Below are 23,756 nucleotides of genomic sequence, written 5' to 3'. Positions count from 1 at the left end.
AGTAAAGTGTAAGAAGACTAGAAAGATGGAGAAGGACCAGATTGTAAAAAAACTTTAAAAACTCTAAAATGATTTTATATTTTATTCTGGAGGTAATAAGGAGCTACTGGGGTTTATGACAGACAAGATAAAGAAGGGAAAATGTGTAAAGAAAATCACTTTGGTAGATGAATAGAGGATGCACTATAATGGGAATACACTTGTTAATGGATATTTCAAATTCATTCAGATGTTTATTCACCCAATATTTTATTCAAGACATTATTAGATCAGAATAATGACAACAAAATAAAAGACAAAGTTCTCACCCTGAAGAACTTAAAATCTAGTTCAAGATAATAAAAAGTAACAAAAATATCGAAAGTTCTGTTACATGACATTAAAAGATTTTTTCTAAATTTCTGGATTATAACAATAGCGAGATTTCAAGGCAGGATACAATTAACTGCATGATGAATTTTGAAAAACAAAACGAAATATGACTTAAAAAATCCATAGAAGAGATGAGGATCACATCACAGAGAAGTGGATTTGTTGGAATTTCCAATTCCAGTGACTTAAAAAAAATCATCTTGGTACAAAGTCAGAAATGGGGACCAAGGGCTGAAGATAAGAGTAAACAGAAGAATATTTCAGACAATTAAAGAAATACTGTGGATCATGAGAAACACTGAAAAGGAAACTCTTCAAGAACAAGGAGAGTCTCAGGAAAAAAAAAATAACTTGGGCACAAGAACTCAAAGTCTAGAAAAAATTAATTGAAAGGTTAAAAATATAAATGAAATAATAATGATAGAGGTGAAAGAATTGGAAGGAGAATAAATAGCTTTGAACAGAAGGTGGAAAACTTTACCCAGATATAAGGCTCTATGAAAATTGGAAAGAAGCAAAGGTAACTCAATAACTTCATGGAAAAAAATAAGAAATAGAACAAAATCAACAGATTAAAAAATAAGCAAATATAAGGAATATATTATCAAAAAATAACTGATTTGAAAACATTTAGAAAGAGGGAATTAAAGAATCTTCAGATTTCCTGAAAACCATAATGAAGTAAAAATTCTGGGTACCATATTTCAAAAAAAAAATCAAAAAGAAAATTGTACAGATCTGTTAGAACTATAAGACAAAATAAACATTGAATTAACCTATCATTGCTTCCTGAAAAAACAAACAAACCCACCTAGACTGAAGATACCAAAAAACAAAACAAAACAAACAAAAAACAAAAACAAAACTAGTGTTAACAATTCATTAAAGATAAATAAATAAAACCTACAAACAGCCAAACAGGAACTCTTGGAAGAACCAAGGAACCACAATCAAATCAAAACAAAAGATAGTGCAACTATTTTGCCAAAAAGCAAAAATAATAAAAGATTAAAGAATTCTAGGTCATTGACCAACAAAATAGAGGATTACACTTTTTTCCCCTTACCCCCTATTATCAAAAATTAATATGTAGACAACATGTTCTACATATAGAGCAATTACAGCTGAACATAAAAGAAAAGAAAGCAAGAGGCTCAACAACGAAGCCCCATATATAAAAAAATTAAGAAATTTATTCCTTAAGTGCTCACTCAGCACCCTTCACCTGCCAGTTTTTATGTTATGGCAGGAGATATAAACCAGCTCATGGACTTGTGCTTTGGGATCACTCAAATTTTCTGCTGCTGCATGTATTCTGTTGGTTCACCCCATCTCTACCTCATCACTCTCGTTCAACAAGTAGTAAACTTTAGCTCAGCCCCCCTCATTATTTGAGGGGAAACAAGAGACTTAAACCATGCCTCCCTTTGCCTCGAGTACCATTTGTATGAACTCCAAAGTATCAAAACCAAGAATACCCATCTCATGGTTCCCAACTTTGCAAAAAAATGGCAGACAAAAAATTAATCCAGCCAAAGACCCAAATAACAGGGTAATAGGGAACAGGGGATATAGCATGCATGGCTACATCTGAGCCTAAAAGGAAAGACAACAGACAGTTGTTAAGGAGACAATCCTCTCCTTCTAAGAGCTACTTGAATTAGCAATACAAGAATTATGACATCTTCTGAATAGGACTACTAGAAAATCTACATATTTTTCAGTACCATAAGTGAGAATGATAAGAAAACATATCAGCATTTCTATGATGCAGCTAAAATAGTCCTTAGGGGAATGAAGATTGATAGATAAATAGGCGACAAATAGATCCCATATACATATATACACTCCTATATTTGTGTCCCCAAAATATTACATTTACAAAATATAAAAGGGATGATTAATGATTAATGGAATGAATATGCATTTTCTAAAAATTAAAAATAAATAAATAAAATAAGTACAAAAGAAGAAACTTTGAAAGTTAGAGAAGAAACAAATGAACTGGAAATCTAGAATATAGACCTGAAAAGAAAAACTAAAAGGTGTTCTTTTGAAAAGACTAGAAAAAAAACTGAGAAACCTTTATTCAACATAAATAAAAAGAAGAGAACAGAAAGCCAAATAAACAGAATAATAAAATATTAAAAACATGAAGATAAAAATAATCTATCCTTAAAAAGCAGTATAATCCTACAGGAAAAAACCATGTCTTTATTAGAAGAGAGGATTTTTGAACATTCAAGAATAGAAACTTGGAAATGCTAAGAACCAATTTTTGAACATTTAAGAATAATAGAAACTTGGAAATACTAAGAAATGTAAGTAAGCAAAACAAAATTCACTACAGGAAAGTTTATAATAAAGAAGGATTAAGTATCAAGAAAGAAAGAGTAAGAACCAGAGCTCAGTCTCACCTTGGTGAAAGGAAGAAGGGCATGCGATCACAAATGAGTATTTTTTACAGACTAGTGTTGTTTATCAGATTTTTTTTCCTGTTCTTCTTAGTAAAGAGTTATATAGGTAGAAAAGTGGTAAAAATATAAGAAGTTATGATGAAGGGAAATTCACATTCAACTATCTCATTAACTATGAAAATGAATGTCATGAATTCATCAACAAAATTGAAAAGCAGAATGTATTTTAAAATAGAATATAAAAATAAACTTTATAAGAAACACATTAGTACATAAAGATTCATGCAAATATCAGAGTAAAAATTATTATTCAACTGAATTTAAAAAGCAGGGACAGGAATCATGATCTTATACAAAGCAATAGTAAAAATAGACTTGCTTACAAGATTTAAGTAGAGAAACTTAGCTGTAAGCCAACATAGATAATGAAATATTAATATTTAGTACAAATACAACAAATGATGTAGGATCTAATAGTACAGGGAAGAATAGATGGTAAAATTATTGGTTGGGAAACTATTCCTTTTTAAGCTATACAAATTTGAGAAAAAAATAAATCAAAAAAGTTAAGAACTTGAAAAGAATTTTTTTAGAGTCTGTGACAGACAATTTGATCTCTGACAATTACTAAATGGAAATAGAAAGGATCATGCATGTTTTCTTAGCTCTACATGGCACTTTTACAAAAATTTGACTATATAAAAGGGCATAAAATCCTTTTAAGCAAAAACATGAAAACAGAAATGTTAAGCAAAACTTTTATAGTACAGTCCCTAAAATTTGTTAAGCACTATGAGTGAAGCTGTACTAAACATTGAGGAGTCAAAATTTTTTTTTTAAATTATCTCACTCCTCAACTGGCTCACATTAAAATATACAACAACACAATAAAAAGTTTTAAAAATATAATCATAAAGACCTTACCCACTAAGTTCCAAAAATATACATGAACTAGTTATAAAAGTGTAATGTCAGAGAAACTGAGGCAGGAGAGAGATTAGAGAGTTTTTAATATTTTATTAATTGGAGAGCATAACTGACTGGATAGGACTCTCGTCTCAAAGTATCCAGCGATGAATGTGAGTTCTTAATGACATATATAGCCAAATGGCTCAGCTCCAGGGGTAGACCAAGGCATGGGCGGAGGAGTCAGAACACTGAGAGTGGGAAGTTACAGACAAAAAAGGAGACGGAAGTGGGAAACTTCTTCACAGACCCATTTGGCTTTGTCAGGATGGGGGGAGGCCATAAATTCTTACTAAAAGCCAGAGTCAGGATGTCTGAATAAACAGAAGTAAGGATGTCAATGAGGTATCCAGGATAGTCTTATTTTTTGGAATATTTTAGAGGGATAGTGTAAATTCTTGAGGACAGAAAGAGTCAGGAAGTCTGATCTCCCCCTCTTATCTTGAGTCTGACATTGACAATTTATAATCTTAGCAAATGGTCCTCATCCTTAATGGAGCAGAGGCGGGGTTTCAACTAAGGGGGTAAGGCAGAACAGTTAAGGAAACTGAGATAGTATTGGCTAAGGAATAGATTAGTTGATCAGTGGAATAGGTTAGGTTCAAGGGACAAAACAGTCAACAACTATAGCAACCTAATCTTTGACAAACCCAAAGACCCCAGCTTTTGAGATAAGAACTTACTGTTTGATAAAAATTGCTGGGAAAATTGGAAACTAATATGGCAGAAACTAGGTTTTGATCCACACTTAACACCGTACACCAAGATAAGGTCAAAATGGATTCATGACCTAGGCATAAAGAATGAAATTATTAATAAATTAGAGGAACACAGGATAGTTTACCTCTCAGACCTGTGGAAGGGGAAGGTCTTTATGACCAAAGCAGAACTAGAGATCATTACTGATCACAAAATAGAAAATTTCGATTATACCAAACTGAAAAGTTTTTGTACAAACAAAACTAATGCAGACAAGATTAGAAGGGAAGCAATAAACTGGGAAAATATTTTTACAGTCAAAGGTTCTGATAAAGGCCTCATTTCCAAAATATATAGAGAATTAACTCTAATTTATAAAAAATCAAGCCATTCTCCAATTGAAAAATGGTCAAAGGATATGAACAGACAATTCTCAGATGAAGAAATTGAAACTATTTCTAGTCATATGAAAAGATGCTCCAAGTCATTATTAATCAGAGAAATGCAAATTAAGACAACTCTAAGATACCACTACACACCTGTCAGATTGGCTAAGATGACAGGAAAAAATAATGATGATTGTTGGAGGGGATGTGGGAAAACTGGGACATTGATGCATTGTTGGTGGAGTTGTGAACGAATCCAACCATTCTGGAGAGTAGTTTGGAACTATGCTCAAAAAGTTATCAAACTGTGCATACCCTTTGATCCAGCAGTGTTACTACTGGGCTTATATCCCAAAGAGATTATAAAGAAGGGAAAGGGACCTGTATGTGCACGAATGTTTGTGGCAGCCCTCTTTGTAGTGGCTAGAAACTGGAAACTGAATGGATGCCCATCAGTTGGAGAATGGCTGAATAAATTGTGGTATATGAATATTATGGAATATTATTGTTCTGTAAGAAATGACCAACAGGATGATTTCAGAAAGGCCTGGAGAGACTTACACGAACTGATGCTGAGTGAAATGAGCAGGACCAGGAGATCATTATATACTTCAACAACAATACTATATGATGACCAGTTCTGATGGACCTGGCCATCCTCAGCAATGAGATCAACCAAATCATTTCCAATGGAGCAGTAATGAACTGAACCAGCTACGCCCAGAGAAAGAACTCTGGGTGATGACTACAAACCATTACATTGAATTCCCAATCCCTATATTTATGCCCACCTGCATTTTTGATTTCCTTCACAAGCTAATTGTACAATATGTCAGAGTCTGATTCTTTTTGTACAGCAAAATAACGGTTTGGTCATGTATACTTATTGTGTATCTAATTTATATTTTAATATATTTAACATCTACTGGTTATCCTGCCATCTGGGGGAGGGAGTGGGGGGTAAGAGGTGAAAAATTGGAACAAGAGGTTTGGCAATTGTTAATGCTGTAAAGTTACCCATGCATATAACCTGTAAATAAAAGGCTATTAAATAAAAAAAAGAAAAGAAAAGAAAACAAAAAAAAAAAAAAAAAAAAAAAAGGAAACCGAGATAGAACAATTCAGGGAAACTCAGTCAGGATTAGTGCAGGGAAACTAGTACAGGGAAACTGAGTCAGGACAATTAAAGAGAACTGTATAATACTCTATAAAATTTGGAAAGCAAGGTTATTGTTATTCATAGGGTTGATTTTTATTTTAACATATATGGTCACATTTTGTGGAAGAAAATACACACAACTCACAACTACAGTGTAACAGAAGCTACCCTGGCCTCTCCCTAATACCTAAAAACCATCAGGGTTGCCTAGTCTCTCTGCTATTGAACTCAACCTCTACCAATTATGTTTTCCCCATTTTGGGGGTCTCCTACATTGTAGTTCAAGTACTTAACAACCACATAAGCCTTTATAAAAGAATATTTTCTTCAAAGATATAGCAAACAAATATACCACCACCCTGTCCAGTATCTCTGGGATATAATTCCCCTTAACATTACTACAGTTTCAGGAGAAAAAAAAGGGATGAGGTTTAGTGATTCAGTTTGTATATAGCAAGCTCAAGGTCCAAAGCCCCCTAGGTTTGTATCCTAGCACCTTAGTTTCTCAGGATTCCCTGTTGAACTACCAGCAACATTTAGCCCAAAATCCTGCCTCTAGAAACAATATGGTTCAAACTCCCAATGTCCAGAGATTCTACCACTGGTGCCTAGAATTGAAAGAAAGGATAATGAAACAGAACAAAATCCCAATTATAATTCTCTGGGCCATGGAGCCTAAAAGGAAACAATAGGGAAGGTTGCCCTTCTCCACCTGCCCAGATTAATTTATGATACTAGTGCTTTTCAGAGATTTTTATCCTCTGGACATTTCTAGAAAGAGAGAGCAAGACTGTTCCAGTCTGGTATTTTTAAAAAACACAGCTAGTTCTGGCTCTTCTGCCAATGGAAAGAGTCTGCTCTAACTCAAATGAGAGAGCAACACAGGATGTCTCCTGTCAGAAGTTCCCTGTACTCTCCCTAATAGGTGCCTCCATATCTACCATAAAGCACACCATTTATGGACTGTGATGTAAAACCTAGATGAGATTATTCCCCAGGAATTGCTAAAGTAAAACTGTGGTCAGGTCAGTCTTCCAAACTGGTTAGTTAGCATCTTTAAATACAGAAAAACCCTTTTGGAACTTAGACTGTCATTAAGCATAGAATGATGAGGAGCTGGAGCTCATCTGGCTTTTTTATTGTTAGTACTTCAATCTTGATGGGAAACTCAGGTTTTTCTATCTTTAGGACAGTCTCAAGGTCTCAATACATATCTTTGTTATTCTCTAGATCCTGCTCCTCCACTCCTCCATCTGCCCTGAGCTATAAAAGATAATGTTCCCCCAAATCACTTATTCATTTATGACTTTGTGTTGTATTTCCTTGAGCCTATGAAGCTGTTCCTGTAGAACAAAATAGCAAAACCTTTGTAGCCTGTGATGGATGTATCATTTGATTTCTTCAAGTCAATTGAACTGTCACCAAATCCCTATTTTTACAATTATGCTCTCTCAAATTTATTTTATATTATGTCTTATGATAACTTTTTATCACTTCAGTAGCAATGGTAAATGTGCAAGAAAAACCTCATAGAGTCATAAAGTTATGGCACAAACAATTCTATTTACAATAAGAAAAGAAAGTTGCTATCACTAGCAGCAACTAGACTTCTTATCTCCAGAACCTTTGCTGGCTGAAATATTCTTTGACACACTTAGAGCATTTAGAAGGATGGTAGAATCAATCATTTTTCTTGCTTTAGGTATAAATATTCTTAAAGCACTTTCATAGATGCAAGAGCCATCAATAAAGCACTTACACAACTGAAAAACCCCCAAATTGTGACAATCCAGGTAGGGGCAATGCAGACTGTAGGCATAGCCAAACAATAAAGGAAAAAAGAAAACCCATAAGTGCAAGCATATTTTAATAGTCACTTTTGTTGTAACAAAGACTTGGAAATAAAGTGGATGTCAATCCATTATTGATTGACTAAACAAATTATTGTATTTGAATTTAATATAACAGTGATAACAGCAAAAGTATCAGGACTATATTGATTACTTTATAATTATTGTCTTATTTGATCTTCACAATAACTCTATGAAGAGGTTGCTATTATTTTACAGATGAGAAAATTGAAATTCAGATCTTCCTGAACCCAAGTTCAGCGCTACCCACTGCCTCCATTCCCCTTCTCCTTCTTATACTTCAAGGAAAGAAGAAAACCCCCAAATCCCTGGTGAAGAGTGCCATATCTCCTTGAAGATAATAATAAGATTAACTTAGGAGGTTTTTTTCTAGCATAAGGGTTCCAACTCCATCTGGCTTCTCTTCCTTTTATAAAGTCAGGAAACTTTAAAAATAAGTTCTACACCATTAGGTGATTCTTTTGATCATCAAGCTGGAAAGGAGATTTCCCAAACAGTTGAATAGGATACAATAAGTTATCCACAAATCCAAAAATACCAACTCATGGCACAATTAAAAATTATTTTTATATAGAAAAACATAATTTAAAATAGAAATTAGCTGTCAGAAAAATAAAAAAAAACAGAAAAACACTAAATAATGAACCATGTTTCCCATTGTATAAAATAATAAAGCAGAAGGGAGAAACAGAGTTTAGCAAATGTGTTGGTCTAGTAGTTTCTCTTATTGGTCAGGCTGAGATCCTCCAGAGAGCTAGTCTGGATGGTATATTTTGGCATCCCAGCATAGGAGCTCTAGAAATCATAGTATATTTTGGCACCCCAATTTGGGGGTTCTAGAAAGCACACTACATTGAGACATTTCCAAGCACATGGATTCTTTTAATAAATAAAGCAGAGTCAGGGGAAAAAACTCTAGCCCCTACAAACTTATGAGTCCTATTGGAAGCTTCCCTTCAAAGTTACATGGCAAATGGAGGTAGAGGATAATGAGAAAGGAACAAGCAACTCATGGCTTGTAATCTCTCCTACTTTCACACAGTTGAAATCCATCCAGGGCTTAGCTATTTAAAGTCCCCAAGAGTGTGGCCAATTTGTTTGCTCAGTGAATCATTTGTTCCCTTCTGGAATCGGAGAGGTGTTCTCATCTCATAAAGGGATCACAGCATGTGATACCTTGTTAACACATTAAAACCTCATCATTTGTGACTACATTCTGTGACTACAATCTACTAAGCCTGAGAAAGGAGACCACCTTCCCCATCCCTTACACTAGTGGATGAATTCTTCATACCCTTCAATGGCTTCCAGAAAGTTCTGGATAATTGTTGAGATTTGAGCCCCAAAGCTGGTCTCATTGTTGGGAGGGACTGCCAGTTTCTCTTCTTGTGGCTCACTCAGAAGACACTTCCATATTTGGCTTCAAAATCTTGATACCCCACAATAAATCACTGCCACTCTTTTTTGTAATGCTTCATTTAGGAATTCATATGTTTTCCCAGGATAATGTCGTGCTATATAAATATCTCAGAATAAGTTTCCTTCTCTCAATTGTTTGAGCCCCTGGATGATCCCAAAAGGCAAAAAATGATCAAGCAAAAATCCCTCAGTTCTATGTCTGTGAAAAGCAAGCCTTTCTTTTCATCCATGCTTCTTGTTCATTTTAAATTTTTTTCCTTGTCTTACAGATCACTTCACCTCCTCCACCTCCACCTCCAAAAGGAAAGAAAAATGGCACATCTGTACCCTTGTATTATGAGGTTGGTGAAAATACTTACTGAAAAGGTTCTTATTATTTTTTTTAATGATGTCACATTTTGTCACTGACAACAAAGTGGTTTCTTCCCAACTTCTGATCTTAGAATGCCACAAGGCAAGCCCAAATGAGCTGAATGAAAACCCATTTCCATCTTTGTTTTAAACAGCCAGATTGGCTTATCCCAACTAGTTTCCAGTTTCCCTATTGGTAATTAGTGGTCAGGATGATCTGTTATCTTATTGGGGTATTCTCTAGTATGCATATGTATGGCAGGATTAATATGTGTTATATATGTGGAAGATATGTTTTATATATAGAATTTATTATAATATGGATATATATATGTTAATAATATATAATATGCATGTATATATTCATATATGTGTGTATTGTATACTAGCTACTTATCCTGTCCTAACCTCTCTTTTTATTAGGTGTTATTTTCTTTCAGAGTTCCCTTAAGGGTAAAGGAAATAAAGGAAAACAAAGTCCCTTTAAATATTTAAAATCATTGAAGTATTATTGTTATTTCTAAAAATGAAATAGGAATTGTGTCTATAGTTTTTGGGCTACTTCTCTTAAATAAAATTCCTGAAGAGGAGAACTTATTATAAAAGAGCAAAAAAGCCACATTTTCACAAAGATCACAATTCCTTTTTAAGGAACCTTGGTGTGTAGCTGATCCAAATCTTTCATTTTACAGATGAGGAAACTGAGGCCAGGGAGGGTATTACTTACCTATAGTTACATCAGGTATTGTCAGAAATGGAATATGAACCAAGGTTCTGATTCTAATGCCAGAGCTCTTCCTACCCATCATACTATGTAATTTTTTTCAAGCCCCATAGAAATATTTTGCTTGCAGATTGCTTTCTCATCAGTTTGTAGACTATTTGCATGTTTTACCTCCCCCCTTTCATCAGTGTAAAAATTAAAATGTCACCTTCTAGATTCATGGCCCATTCTGCCTCTAGCAGCTGCTCCACATAAAGGTCTGGTTTGGTTGACCCAGCCATGCTCAATGCACCAGGATTTCCTTTAGCCCTGCCTTGTTAAAGTTTAACTTACAACCTGTGAGAGGCTATAAAATCTTGTGATTAATTAGAAGATTGCTTAAAAAATTCTCAAGCAAGGTTTTATGTTCCTGTGAACCTAGGGCATAAAGATTTTTGAATTCTTCTAAAAAGAATTTATTTGTATTTTGAACTAGTGATGACTAATAAACTTTCTTAAATGTGTCTCAGGTCTTGGCAGATTTTAAAACAAGGTTCTTTTTATTTAAGTTCATTTTTTGAGTTTTTGGGTTTTTTTAGTTGCAGTCCTTTTATATGAATTGCTCAGTTCTATCTTAACGTGTTCTTTTGTATTTATTTACCATTGTGTGTGATTCTGGACAAAACACTTAACCCTGTTTGCCTCAGTTTCTATATCAGTAAAATAATCTGGAAAAAGAATGACAAACCACTTCACTATCTTTGCCAAGAAAATCCCAGAAGGGGTACTGAAGAGTTAGATATGACTATAATAACAGAACAAAAGAAAAATATTGATGGGATTGTGAATTTTATAGTATTAACTCTCTTTGGATATTTCTCATCATGGAAATGAAATTATTCTAAATTGATGGAGATATATAATACACCTTGAATTTTTTGTTATAAAGACTTAATCAAGTGTTTGAACTGTGGCTGGAGTTTTGTATGATACCTGAATTTAAATGATTTGGAATTTTCTTTCTAAAACAGCACACACTATAGTAAGCAGTGCCCAATTCCTTATGCTGGGACTCATTAGCCTACTGAGAGCTGCTTTCTACTTCAAAGATGTTCTTTTAAAAGCAGAAATGATAGCATGCGTGTTTTGACATATAATCCCAACAGACTTTTTGACTTGGATGTGGAATATCACATCATGGCAAACCCAAAGCTACTTTTGAAAAACTCTGGCCTCAAATATGTGCCATGGCTCTCCTCAATTGCATATTCTTCACTCTGGGGAGGTCCATTTCACATCTGGTTCTACCAGGCCCTTCCATTGGAACATTTGGGCAGTGAACCTCCCTGACCCTCTCACATACCCTTCTCTGAACGATTCCAGAAGAATAAAGAATGAGGCATGAATTGGACCTTGGGTGCACAAGATATTCATTAATGTCATGGAACATTCTGTGAGTAAAATCAGTAAGAAATATAAAAGAAAAATCCATATTCACAGGCACGTCCAGCAATAAGCAGCATCTCTCTCAATTAGCAGCCTTCTATAATTTCTTCTGAGATAACACAGAAAATATGGAGTTGGTGACAGTGACCATATCCCATTAATGAGACCAGATTTCCCAGCAGATGTAATTTCTGGGAGAAGATACCTCTGCAATCAGGGAGGTATATATGAGTTGGCAAAGAGAGAAGTAAGAAAAATTACATGGGACACCTTTTTCCAATAGGACATTTTTCCAAGTCTTGACTAGAGTAGAGTATTGTTAGGTATGTGGCATGAGACCAGGGTAAGAAGTGGAGTACTTCAATGAAGCTGTTGTATCCCAAATACATCAAGACTAGTACTCTTACGTCTATTTTCCCTACCTCTCCATCTTCCAGAAGATAAGGAGTAGCATTTTGAATTGCTGGCCAAGTCAGGTAACATGATCCCATCCATTTACCCTATTGCTAGTAGCCAAAGTTACTCCTTAGCCCTTTCCCCAATGAAGAAATGGTATTTTATCTCCTGAATTCTAAGATCTATCATTTCTGAAGGTAATGGAAGAGATATATTTTTTTAAAGAAATCAGTCGGTTTGAATCAAGGGGATCCTGTCTCATTGATAAAAATAAGTATTCTAGTCTATCTAACTAACTTGAAGGTCAGTTTTGCCTCAAGAATGTTTTGCCCTATACATAATTGAAAGTCATTCCCTCAATCTATGATTCTTCAAATAACATGGATTCAAATCAATGATATAGTCTTTGGTGCCGGTTATTAACTATAATATTACCAAACATGGCTAAATGGATAACCTTTTGAGTGAACACTGCAGCATAAAGAAGTTTTAATTCTAATTTTGATTTTCATACATTTCCTCAACATTGTCTTCTTTATGTAGTGATAACTTACATATTTGGAGTCTGAATTAAATCACTTCCACACTTTTCTGTCTGGAGGAAAATTGTAGGGGAAGCAAAGATAGCACTCACCATAATTCATTGCATTGGAAATTCCTGGATGGATATTTGTTCAAACTAGTTAGACCACCATTTTTTTCTTTTGTTAAACTAAACAATTTTTTGTCTGGTTAGCTGACCAAATTAACAAGAATTTCAGAATTTCAAAGAATCACAGAGGCAATCTATTTCTATCCAATCAATAATGTGAACATCATATAAATTACTTATTACTGAAAGAAAGCAATTCAAATTAAAATATGAACTCTGCAAAGGTAATAATTTATATCCAATATTATTTTATAATAATCCTCCATTTACCTGGGGATCACTTATATAACCATCTCACCTATCCAGAGCACCATTTAATAATAAATGAGACCCCAACAGGCAAAACAAATGAAATAATTAGGTCATTCAGAAAAAGCCACAATCAGAGTCCATGAGGAAATCTTAACGTCTGTAGCAGGAAAGTAGAAAAAGGTTAATTCTTGGGGATCAAAGTCAATAAATAAAGTTCAGCTCTGATATACGAAAGGGACTTAAGGAAAAGAGCATGTATGGTATGACCTCAAACAGATGTTGTAGAAACATGTTTAAAACTCAGGCACTATATTCATAGGAAAATCCCTTAGGTCTTCCTTCACTCAGACTATTCTTGTTTTAAACACAATTCCAAAAAACATAATGTCTTGCACATTGTATGCACTTAATAAAGCTTGTTGAATTAAATCAAACGTCTTGTTCTCCAGCCTATCACATTTTAGAAGCAGAAAATTATATGATGGCAGGAAAGACAACATGGTGGAATAGAGAATTGGTCTTGGAGTCTGAAATATTTACATTCATTTCCTGCACTGAGTACTGGCTTTGTAACAATGGACAAATAACTTTACTTCTTAGTTCTCTAAGCCAGGGGCCTCAAACTAAAATAGAAATGAGGGCTACTAATCCTTACATGCAGAACACTGGACAACATGTTGACTTAGTTTTAAAATGCATATTATCTCTGTTTTATTGTATTTGTTTTTATTTTGTTAAATATTTCTTATTTACATTGTGATGATTGAAAACTTCTGAGAAAAATAATTTCTGGATAATTTAATCATTTTATTAATAAGGTTAGATTAATAAAAGGATGATCATTTAACCATCTCCTTTATTCCAAAGACTCATCATGCATGGTAGCAGGCTCAAAGTTTATACACCCTTCAAAGAAAAGATGTTCTTGAAAGGTACCAATCAACTGTGGTTGGTTAACCCAATGGAAAGTGGACCATGTTAAAATGAGGGTCTTGGAGTATGTGACTTGGATCATTCCAGTCTTAGTCAAAGAGACATCAATTTCCATATCATCTGTCTTGACAACAGAGAAAATCAACATTTCCCAGATCTGTCTGGGCAAATACAATGCATAGAAAAACACTCATTAGCTGAAACTTAGAATTTTTTACTGTCTGATTAGATGTTAGCCTGGGAATATCTTTAAGAGAGATTTCCCCAATGGTTGATTTCTGGATGAGGAAGAAGAAAAGGGGGGAAAACTTGGTTCTAATACAATAATTAGTTATTAAATACAAGAGAGAAATACTCATTTATCAAAACATTTTAATCTGGGTCAGGCCACACAAAGAAATATTATGTATCCTTGACACTTCTCCTTTAAACAACTCTGTAAGATTAAATTATAGAAGAGTTGTCTAAGTGTATTTGTAGGAGTTAAGGGATACTTAACACATGAAATACTCACAAAGAGCTCAAAATACTTAAAAAGCAAACAAAGAAATCCCAAAGTATAATAACATGAAGCTATTTTGCATGAAGATAAATGACTCTAAACAGAATGCAAAACCCTTGTATTAAAGCACAGTATTTATCATAATTATACTGCATTATTATCAAAAAGTCTCAGTGTAAAATTATAGAATCACATAATGGTAAAGCTGAAATAAACCAGAGAAATCATCTAGTATTCCCACTCCAAATTTATAAATAAGGAGCCTGAGTTTATGAGTATTGAAATAATTTGCCCAAGATTATATACAATATCATACCCTAATTAGATAACAAAATTTGTGTTTTAATTTAGAAAGATTTCCATCCAAAATGGTTAAAATATTAAAAGTTTTGTCACTTAAGAGGTTAAGCTTTAGTTAATCAGAAAATGCATTTATGGGTCACAGCTTATTCTCCAAGGATGCCTGATAAAGGAGATAGTCTTTTGGAAAAGCACTGTGTCTCTGAGACAAGTGTTATTGACTTTAGCATAATAACACCAATGAATAGCTATTAAAGCTGCAAACTGGAAAATGTTTATGTCACAGCAAACTGGGACAAAAACTGAAATAGTAATCTGGAAGATTATAAATAATGCATTTTGTTTTATGAAGCCATATAAACAAAAATGCCCAAAGGACAGGCTGATTTTTTTTCTTTTTTTATTTATGAACATTTTAATGTCGGTTGTCATTTCCCTGATGCTCTGGGAACTTTGACATCCTTCTCCCCAGCTGGACATAATCGTTCCCTCCTCCAAATTCCATAGTTCCTCATAGTTCTTGGATTGTTGTCTTTGATGACACTTACCACAGCCTACCTCATATACCTTTCAAGCTCCTTCTCATACTTGTGCTTTTTCATCAGATGCCTGATACTTTTGATGTTGCTGTCTTTTTAAACTCACTGATGAGCCCCCACTGATGCTTCAATTGCTACACCAAACCAGATGGCCATAAATTCAGAACTGTATATATCACTGAAACAGAACAAGTCAATAAAGTAGAAATAAATCAAGTATTCAACTCTCACAGCCCCTAATTCTGAAGAACTGCCATAGATTTTTCCTCAATACATGTCTCCCAGAGAATATTAGCCTCAATTCAGCTTAATCTCTCAATATTTCCATCTGAACAAAAGTGGGAAGCAATAGTTACTCACTCATGCAAGAATTAGTAAATCTTGCCATAAGCTGATAATCAATTCCAGTGCAAGTTACTGTATTAGGGGAAGAAATTGGAGGCTAATTCATAATATATTTCATGAAATATATTTCAAGACATGCATGTCTTACAGTATCTTCTATCCAACTTTGAATTTTGTTACTTGCCCTCAGGGTCTTCCTATATGCTACCATGGCTATATTCCCTCAAATTATGGTTACACTCATCTATTTGAAAATTTCTCCAAGCCTTCTTTTAAATTTTTGTGCTCAGATGTGGCCTTATAAGTGACATAGTCCTGAAGCTTCTTGCCTCTCTCCCCTACTCCCACCAGTCAGACTTGTGTCTTCAATAACTTGTGTCTTCAGGGAAATGAAGTACACTTTACAGACAATCCTTTTCATGCTTTTATTGCAATTATTTACATAACTTGTTTTTTTCTCTTTACTATATTGAAAGCTCCTTGAGGGCTTTCACTTGCCTTTGCATCCCTAGTTAGCACCTGGAATAGTGAAATATACATTAAGCACTTAAATAATTTCTAAAACAATTTTATATTTAAATTGTGATCTCTTACAAGCCTCAAGATGTGAATATATGACAAATATAAGTATTTTCAAACATGACATAAGTCTTTTTCTTTGGTCCTTATAAAGTCTCCTAACATATATTCCTTACATATGTCTATATGAATATATTTCTCTTTATTTATTACCTGTCAGGAGACCTAGATTTAAATCCTCCCCACCAACTTTTAACAGCAATTGTGTAATCATGGGAAAGTTTTCTAAGGTCTTAGCATCAGTTATCCTACTCATAAACTGTGAGTACTAATTCTGTCTAACTCAAGGAATTGTTGTCAGGAAAACACCTGGCAAAAAAACAGGTGCATTCTAAATATTTTGTAAAAATCTGTAGTGATATGTTGAAGCTAGTCAATTGGACATGTTATTTTCTCTGCCTAAGTGCATTCTGCTATTTCTCCTATCCAGTCTCTCCTTATTAAAATTCTAGCCATCCTTCAAAGCCTGTTCAATGCCAGTGTCTCTGATAAGCCTCACCTAATCCCACAACAAAAAAGCCTCTCTCCTTCCTCTAAATTTTTAGCACTTCGTACTTCTCTTATGCATTTATCTCGCATTATTGTTATTTGTGTGTTTGTGTCTGATCTTCCTAAACTAGGCTGTAATATCCTTGTTGACAGAATGATAAGAGAAGAAAGAGTACAGAATTTGAAGCCAAAGATGAGTGTCCAAATTCCAATTCTCTTTACTATCTGTTTGATCTTAAACAAGTCACTGTAATTTTGAAGACCTCAGTTTCCCTATATGTAAAATAACAGGTTGAACTAGATAATGTATATGATTCTTTCCTTCCATAACTCAATATATACTTCCAGAGTATATATTAAGCTCTCAAATGCTTACCACATTAACTTATATAGAGGAGATAGATAGATAGATAGACAGACAGACAGACAGATAGATAGATATGATATGATATATATATATATATAGAGGATATATATGTGTGTATGTGGGGGGGAATATAAATGTGTATGTGTATATACATATATGTTACTTAGAACCAGCTAAAATATCATTTTTCTTTGAAAGAAACTCAACATTGAAAATTTGAAGTCATTGGATAGAGCACCAGCCCTGAAGTCAGAAGGACCTGAGTTTAAATCTGGCCTCAGACACTTAATATTTCCTAGCTGTGGGATCTTGGGCAAGTCACTTAACCCTGATGGCCTCAGCAAAAAAAAAAAATAATAAGTCATGTGTGAAATTACATGAACCACACGAAGAAACCTCACGGTGGAGACTTTTGAGACACACAGCTTTGAGGAACTTGAAAGCCATTGAGTTAGAAATTTGGAGAAAACTATAGGATGTCTCATTTGTACAAGAGTTTGCTTATCTGAAGTTGGAACAAACAATCTTTCTTATTTTATAACTGGAAATATTTCTCCACATTTAAGAAGGATTATTTGTGATGCTTATTTGCAAATAGGTCACAACATATATATCAATATATCAACATTTATTAGGTACTTACTATTCATCAAGCACTGTACTAAATGGTGGTGATATAAATACAAAGAATGAAATAATGTATGTATGTGTTATGTGTATATACACACATATATATAATTTATATGCATGTATATATATATATATCATAAAATAATGAAATCTCAAGGTGAAAAGGAGCCAAAAGAACATCAATTTCCAAAAATACCTTTATCTAAAACAAAAAACAATATACATAGCAATGATCCCCACAGATTTCATGAAACAGACATCTACAAAGGCAGTTAGGTGGTGCAATGCATAGACAAAGAGGCCTGGAATCAGGAAGACTTGAGGCCAAATCCATCCTCAAACATTTGCTAGCTGTGAGACTCTGGGCGAGTCATTTGACCCAGTTTTACCTCAGTTTCCTCATATGTATAATGAAGATAATAATAGCACCACCCAGAATTGTTGTGAGAATAGAGATAATAATTATAAAGTATTTTAATAGTGTCTGCCACATAGCAAAAACTATATTAGTGTTTATTATTATATAAATGTCTTTAACATTAATTTGAATGCATCATATATAAAATGCATATTATAATATATATTTATATATTACATTACATTATATATTATATTTATAACATGCAGATTATAAATTTCTCACTAAATTTTCTCTTTACTCTTATCAATAAGGAAATGGTATATGTATATATGCACATATATATAAATATATGTGCTTGTGTAAATATGTACATATATCTATGTATGCTTTTCTCCCATCCCCATTTGACCCAGATTGGCTTAAAGTTCTTACTGGGAATACCTCTTCTTCTCTAAAGTTATTTCATAATTGAATGACTGGTTTAAGAAAATTATTTAAGATATTCATCCTGGGAGTATTGAGATAAATCCAAACTAAGTACTAGAAGCTGCAAATATTGCATCTTCATTTCTAAATTATTTTCACTGTCTTATAGATATTATTTGGTATTGTTACATTGAATTGTCATCAAAGAAGATTAGCTTCCCAGCTATTTCATTTTTCTTCTTTTCATAATACCTAGAAATAAAGTGAGCAGACCATAGATCACAGAATCTCAGAGCCAGAAGGGAATTTTGAGGTCATCTAGTCCAACCGTCTTCTTTTACAGATGTGGAAAATGAGGTCCAGTGAGATGAAATTTGCCCAATATTACACAGTCACAAGGGGCCAGTTGGCGCTGTCACCTGGTTCTCCTTCTGCCAGTTCAATGTTCTTTCCATTATCTCATATTCACGTGTATCCAAGTTCTTTTCTTCATATATTATTTGCAACAATTCACAATGCAGAAGACATTTTATTAACTTGTTACCTCTCTTGAACAGATTGCTAATGTTTCATTCCTTGAACAATGCCCCTAATTCAGCTGTTCCCAAACTGTTGGTATTCCACATGGTGTCCATAGGGATTCATTAAGAAAATGTCCATGCTAGCGATAGCTTTACCTCCAAAACAGTCAATATGAAATAATGTACATATCATAACCATTTATCATGTGCAATGATGTTTTGTATGAAAATTGACTTAATTTCCTTTATTTTAACCCAGAATTTCTCCAGCTTCCCTTTATCTCAGGCAGGGCCCCCTGAACTAAGATTTATGGAGCCTGTCAATATATTTCAAATTCTAAAGCATTCCCAAATTAGTTTGGGAAATTCTGTTCACACTGACACTCTTTGCAGTACAAATAGAAATTTCTACTTATTTTGGGGGTGCCCCTTGTCAAAATGAAAAATGGTCAAATATCATGTTTTAGCAATAGGAATAAATAATTTGTAAAAATATTTAAGCAGTATGAAATTATTAAAATGGTTAATCCATGGGGGCCAGCCCATATAGTATGTCCTGGAAAAGACTAAGGAAAAGGGAGACAGGAAACTTTCTCTTGTATTTCCAATTCTGCATTTTAAAACAAAAAAAAAATACTTGGAAGAACTGGAAAATAGCCAACATAATGTCATTATTTCAGAGAGAGCTTAGGGACACACCAGGAAATTACAGGCCAGTTAGTTTAACTTTACTTATAGGGAAAGTATTAAAAACTGCTGCAAGAGATCAAGAAAAAGGATGCTTAGAAAAATGGAAAAAAAATGATGCTTAGGAAAGCAAAGCTTGAGTCAGGCAAGCCTAGCTAACATGATTTTCTGGAAGGGAAGGTCATGTTTTAGGAACTTGTTGAAATTCTTTGAAGATATTACTGCCAGTACAGACCTAAAAAGAGTAAAGTGAATAACAGCATATGTATATCTTTTTCCATTCCACATCAATTGTGAAGAAATGCCTAGAGACCAGCAGAGGTCTGCCCCAGAACTCTTAGCAACCACAGTTAAAACTTCTATCAAAATAGTAACCCCCCCCAAATTGGGATCCAGTGGAATGATTTTAATCTGGAACCAATTAATAAAACTTGATATATATAAATATAAAATCACAAGTTGTGAAAAAGCCAGTAATATCAAACCCACTCCAGTCTGCTTTAAGAATGATTAGGGACTTGTATGGAAAAACCTTGTTTCAAAGAGAATGTATAGTTGTAGACTACAAGAAAGGAAGGAATCATTGACTAGAGATGAAGAAGGAAGAAAAGTATTACAAGTATATATTATGCAGAAAAAACTTTGTAGAAATAAGAAAGGAAGGATTTCTATAAAGCAAAATAAAACAAAAATAAGAACTTATGTCAGAAGAGGGCACTCAGATGTTACTGGATTGGTCCAAACCAATGAATGTCAACACTAATGATCCAGGCTGTTCTCCAGTGTCAGGAAGAGGCACATGGTCTGATTATGAGAACGGGATCAGGACTTGGTAACAAGAAGGATATGGGTATGTGTACATGTGTATGAGTCCAAATACAAGAACAACATTAATAATCAAATATGAAAATGGATTTAGGATCTTGGATTTTGAAATTTTTGACATCAATGGAGATCATCACCCATCCATACCTATCTTTTGTAACTCTTGTGTATGGCTTTCCATATGAGAATTTCACCCAGTGTGAGGGTCTTCCTCATTTTCTCCACTTTACAAGAGTATTAATCTTGCAGTCACTCCCCTCTATCTCTGTCTCTGTCTCTGCCTGTCTCTGTCTCTTTCCCTCTCTTCCCCCTCTCTCTCTTTATCTCTCTCTCTGTGTTTCTCTGTGTGCATTTCTATCTCTGTCTCTGCCTCTCTCTCTGCCTCTCTTTCTCTCTCTCTCTCTCTCTCTCTTTCTCCCACCTCCCCCCCCATTTCTCTCTTCTTGTTCTTGTTCTTCTTCTTGTTCTTCTTGTTCTTGTTCTTCTTGTTCTTGTTCTTCTTGTTCTTGTTCTTGTTCTTCTTCTTTTTCTTCTTCTCCTCCTTCTCTCTCTCTCTCCCTTCTCCCCCTCCTCCTCTGTGTGAATTTGTGTGTCTCTCTTTCTCATTCCCTCTCTCTCCCCAGTACATTGTGTTAGGCCTGATGAAGTTAAAAACCTGAACCCCACAGTCACTGAGCTTACAATCCTATAAGAAGACAAAACATGAATACAGATAACTATAATGCACACCAATGGTTGGCAAATGTTGAATTTCATGGTATGAATATTAGAAAGGTGCAAAAAAGTTCCCATATGATACCCAAAGAAGAAAAGTATGTTATCAAAAGAGAGATTAGGGAGGAGGTTATGTCAATCTGAGCATTAAAGAATTAAAGGATTCACTCAAAAAAGGTGAAAAAGGAGGGAGGAAATTATGGATACAGAGAACAATGTGGAAGCATAGGTGCGAAGGAAGCAGGGAGGTGATGATGCTTTTAGGGAACAACTTGTGTCTAATTGATTTATATTACAATTAGGTATTTTTCCCTCAGTGGAAAAGAAGGTACTTGAAGGCAGGACCTGGTTTGCTTTTCTTGGCACTCCTAGCACTCATTCAGCACCAGACACATATTAGGCATCTAATAAGTACTTGCTAATTGATATTATTACATAAAAATGGGTTTCTAATAAATATTTGTTTAATGAATAGAGTGAATGGTTGAGCATAGGGGATAAGAAGAGGGTTGCCTCCAAGGATATGAATCAAAGTCAATGAAAAGATGGAGGTGCTCTCTACAGAAATTGGGAAGTTGAAAGAAATGAAGGAAGTAAGGAGGTTCCCCTTTGGATATATTTAATTAAATGGGACATGTAGGTGAAAATATTCAGGAGGCATTTCATTGGTGAATCAAACCTAGTGTTCAAGGGAGATAAATGAGTTGGATATAATTTTGGGAATCATTTACATAGAGAGAATAATTGAAGCCAAAGAAATAAATTCCATATCTTACTCCTCACTTCAATACTTAAGAAGACACATAAAAAAAGAAGTTTGAGTTTCATATGCATCAATATTCATCTCTTTAGACAGTTTTCCTTATTTTTCCTCAGAGATCATTATTTGTGTCTTGATAATTTATTTTTTTGGGAAATTTTGGGAAATTGAGCTAACACTTCTGTATAATTCTAGACCTTATATTTCCTCCTTAGATACTTATATTTCCTTTAAACACTTTGAAATATTTTTTTTCCAGAGCTGAGGTACATGTCATTTTGCCCAGCTTTTCTTTCCTCTATCATGGAGTCTCAAGGAGCTGTCATTTTCTTCCAAGTTCCCAGAATTTCTACATCAGCAAGAATTTTTCCTTATTGATCAGGAGATGATAGAGAATATCATTTTCTTTATTACTTCCTCTACTTTTTGAAGAATGAAATTTAAATTAAGACAAATCATGGTTTTCTTACCCCTGGAACCATGTTATGTTTTTCCCACCCAATTTTACAAAGATCTTTGTCACTAGTAAATGCACCTCATCCAAGTTGTTGATAACAACAATAATAAAGTACATGAAAAACCAAGGGTAGATACTTGGGTCTTTCTACTAGAGATCTACTCCCTAATATAAATATATTTAGAGTTATCTTCTCTGTCCAGTAATCCAGCATGCTCTTTATTCACCTAAATGTGTTATCCTGTAGCTTACATCTCTTCTTTTTTGTCCACAAGGATAACTTGACACATCATCAAATGCCTTACAAAAAAGCAGGTATACTTCATGTTCATTTCATAGCATTTGGGGATAGCTAGGATTTAGACAGAAGAAGACATTATGGTGTGCTGTATCTAGAGTCAGGAACACGGGGCAAGTTAACTCAACCTTTTTAAGCCTGTTTCCTCATCTATAAAATGAAGGAATTTGGACTCAGTGATGTCTAATGTCCTTTCCACCTCTAAATCTATAATTCTATGATTCTTGCTTCTATGGAAAATGGGGACTGGGTAATCCAAATTGGTTCAATAGATCAAGAAGTGGTCAGAAACTATGAAATAAAATCCCAAATCACATAATGTGTTTGGTAATTTCATCTTTCAATGGTTTAGATCATGCCTACTTACTGCAAACATTTGAAAATGGTTCAACTTAATGTTTTTAAGTCCTCTTAAATCTAAATCTAAATCTTATCCCTAAATATAGCTTTTTGTGATTATTTTCAGTCTTGTCCAACTCTCCATGACTCCATGGGGATTTTGTTGGCAGAGATATTGTAGTACTTTGTCATTTCCTTCGTCAGCTCATTTTACAAATGAGAAAGCTGAGGGAAACTGGGTTAACTGATTTGCCCAAGATAGCACAGCTAGTAGTGTATGAGGCTAGATTTGAATTCAGGAAAATGATTCTCTCCGACTTCAATATGGCACTCCCATCTACTGTGTCACCTAGCTACCCTAACTTAAAAGACAATAGCCAATAATTACAATAGACTAAGTGGTCTTGTGGACTATATAGTATACTTAGCATTTCCAGTAACACGAATTCCAAAGTAGAATAATTGATTCATTCAGCCATGAATAAATAGCCCTACTATTTGAAATTTAGGAATGCTGCAATGATCAGTTATCCTCCTGTGTTTCTATAAAACTTTTATTTTCTTAATGTATTTACCTTCTTTCCTCTCTTGCCAT

General features: G+C 34.2%; 1 protein-coding gene across 2 annotated transcripts in view; it reads left to right on the top strand.

Annotated features, from left to right (window-relative positions):
* SPAG17 (sperm associated antigen 17) overlaps positions 1 to 23,756 on the top strand; it is a 236,943-nt gene that overhangs the window by 32,819 nt on the left and 180,368 nt on the right. For both annotated transcript variants that reach the window (XM_031967380.1, XM_031967379.1), the window contains exon 3: positions 9,559 to 9,630. In XM_031967380.1, the coding sequence (XP_031823240.1) occupies positions 9,559 to 9,630 (72 nt within the window). The remainder of the gene's footprint in view (positions 1 to 9,558; positions 9,631 to 23,756) is intronic.

The sequence above is a fragment of the Sarcophilus harrisii genome, chromosome 4 (assembly GCF_902635505.1).
Source record: "Sarcophilus harrisii chromosome 4, mSarHar1.11, whole genome shotgun sequence".
NCBI lineage: Eukaryota > Metazoa > Chordata > Mammalia > Dasyuromorphia > Dasyuridae > Sarcophilus > Sarcophilus harrisii.
Note: the sequence above shows the minus strand (reverse complement) of the source record. Positions and strands in the feature narration are given on the sequence as shown.